General features: G+C 36.8%; 1 protein-coding gene across 1 annotated transcript; it reads left to right on the forward strand.

The window, feature by feature from the left end:
- The first annotated feature begins 362 nt into the window (after positions 1–362).
- LOC132602660 (fruit-specific protein-like) lies at positions 363–792 on the forward strand. The gene is made up of 2 exons (XM_060315458.1): positions 363–484; positions 561–792. Exons 1-2 carry the CDS (start codon positions 418–420, stop codon positions 785–787), a joined length of 294 nt encoding a protein of 97 aa, XP_060171441.1. The 5' UTR covers positions 363–417; the 3' UTR covers positions 788–792.
- Positions 793–1,067: the final 275 nt, after the last annotated feature.

The raw sequence follows: 1,067 nt of genomic DNA on the forward strand, positions 1-1,067 counted from the left end.
TAAAAAAAGAAAGTGGCTGCGGCGGCGGCGGAGGCAGCGGCGGCAGTGGCGGCGGTGAAGTGGGCTATCGGAGAGGATGGGTTTGGTTTTTCAATTTTTTTTTAATTTTTTAAATAGAGTTTTTGTTAAAATTAATTTTTAATTATTGAAAATTTAAAATAAAAAAAAATTGGTCTCTCACGCTCTATTTAAAGCAGTGAGCTTCACGCGTGTGCCCAGCTGACACGAGGGGTTCAAATGACACAGTTTATCTTATGTTCGGGGGTTCAGATGGTCAACGTTTCAGTTGGGGGTCTAAATGGAAAATCATGACAAGTTCAGGGGTCCATCTATGACTTTGTCCTTTTTATATTTAAACAATTTGAAAGCCATATATATATATATATATATATATGTGACCTTACATCAAGCAAGAAAATGCACTCTGTTAACATGGCTAACAAGCTCTCTTTCTTCTTTTGCATTCTCCTTGTTTCACTGGCGGGTAAGTAATTCTTAGTAAAATATAATTATGTATCTGTATTATATGTACTAATAATTTGATTAATCATGTCATGCAGTTGATTCTTTTTGGTCCTCAAACACTCAAGTGATGGCTTTGCGAGATCTACCTTTATTAGAAGAAGCTGTACAAGTAATTGAGCAGATTGTACTTCGAGATGTGCGTTGTTTCGACCGTTGCAAGACTAATGCAGATTGCAAAAATGTAATAGGCCCGAGAAAGTGTAGAGAAAACAATTCTCTTGTTAGAGATTTTTCTCCTATTCGAAATAAGAGATCCCATTAATTCTACATGAGTTTGATTGCCGTGTACTTCAAGTCCTTCATGGACTTCAGCGACGACCGCAGCTCCGCCACACATCCACCTCATACTAACATCCCGAATCCACCGCTTTGCCACCATTCTACCATTAGTTTATTGGGTATGCTCATACTGGTTGCTGAAGAAAAAAATAGACATTACATATAAGGTGTGATACTTTTAATGGTGTGAAATCCTACCAAAAGAATCATGCAAATTTTATCCCAAACGAATAATATCATACCATATTAAAAATATTTGTGAT

This window comes from Lycium barbarum, chromosome 7 (assembly GCF_019175385.1).
Source record: "Lycium barbarum isolate Lr01 chromosome 7, ASM1917538v2, whole genome shotgun sequence".
In the NCBI taxonomy this organism is placed as follows: Eukaryota; Viridiplantae; Streptophyta; class Magnoliopsida; order Solanales; family Solanaceae; genus Lycium; species Lycium barbarum.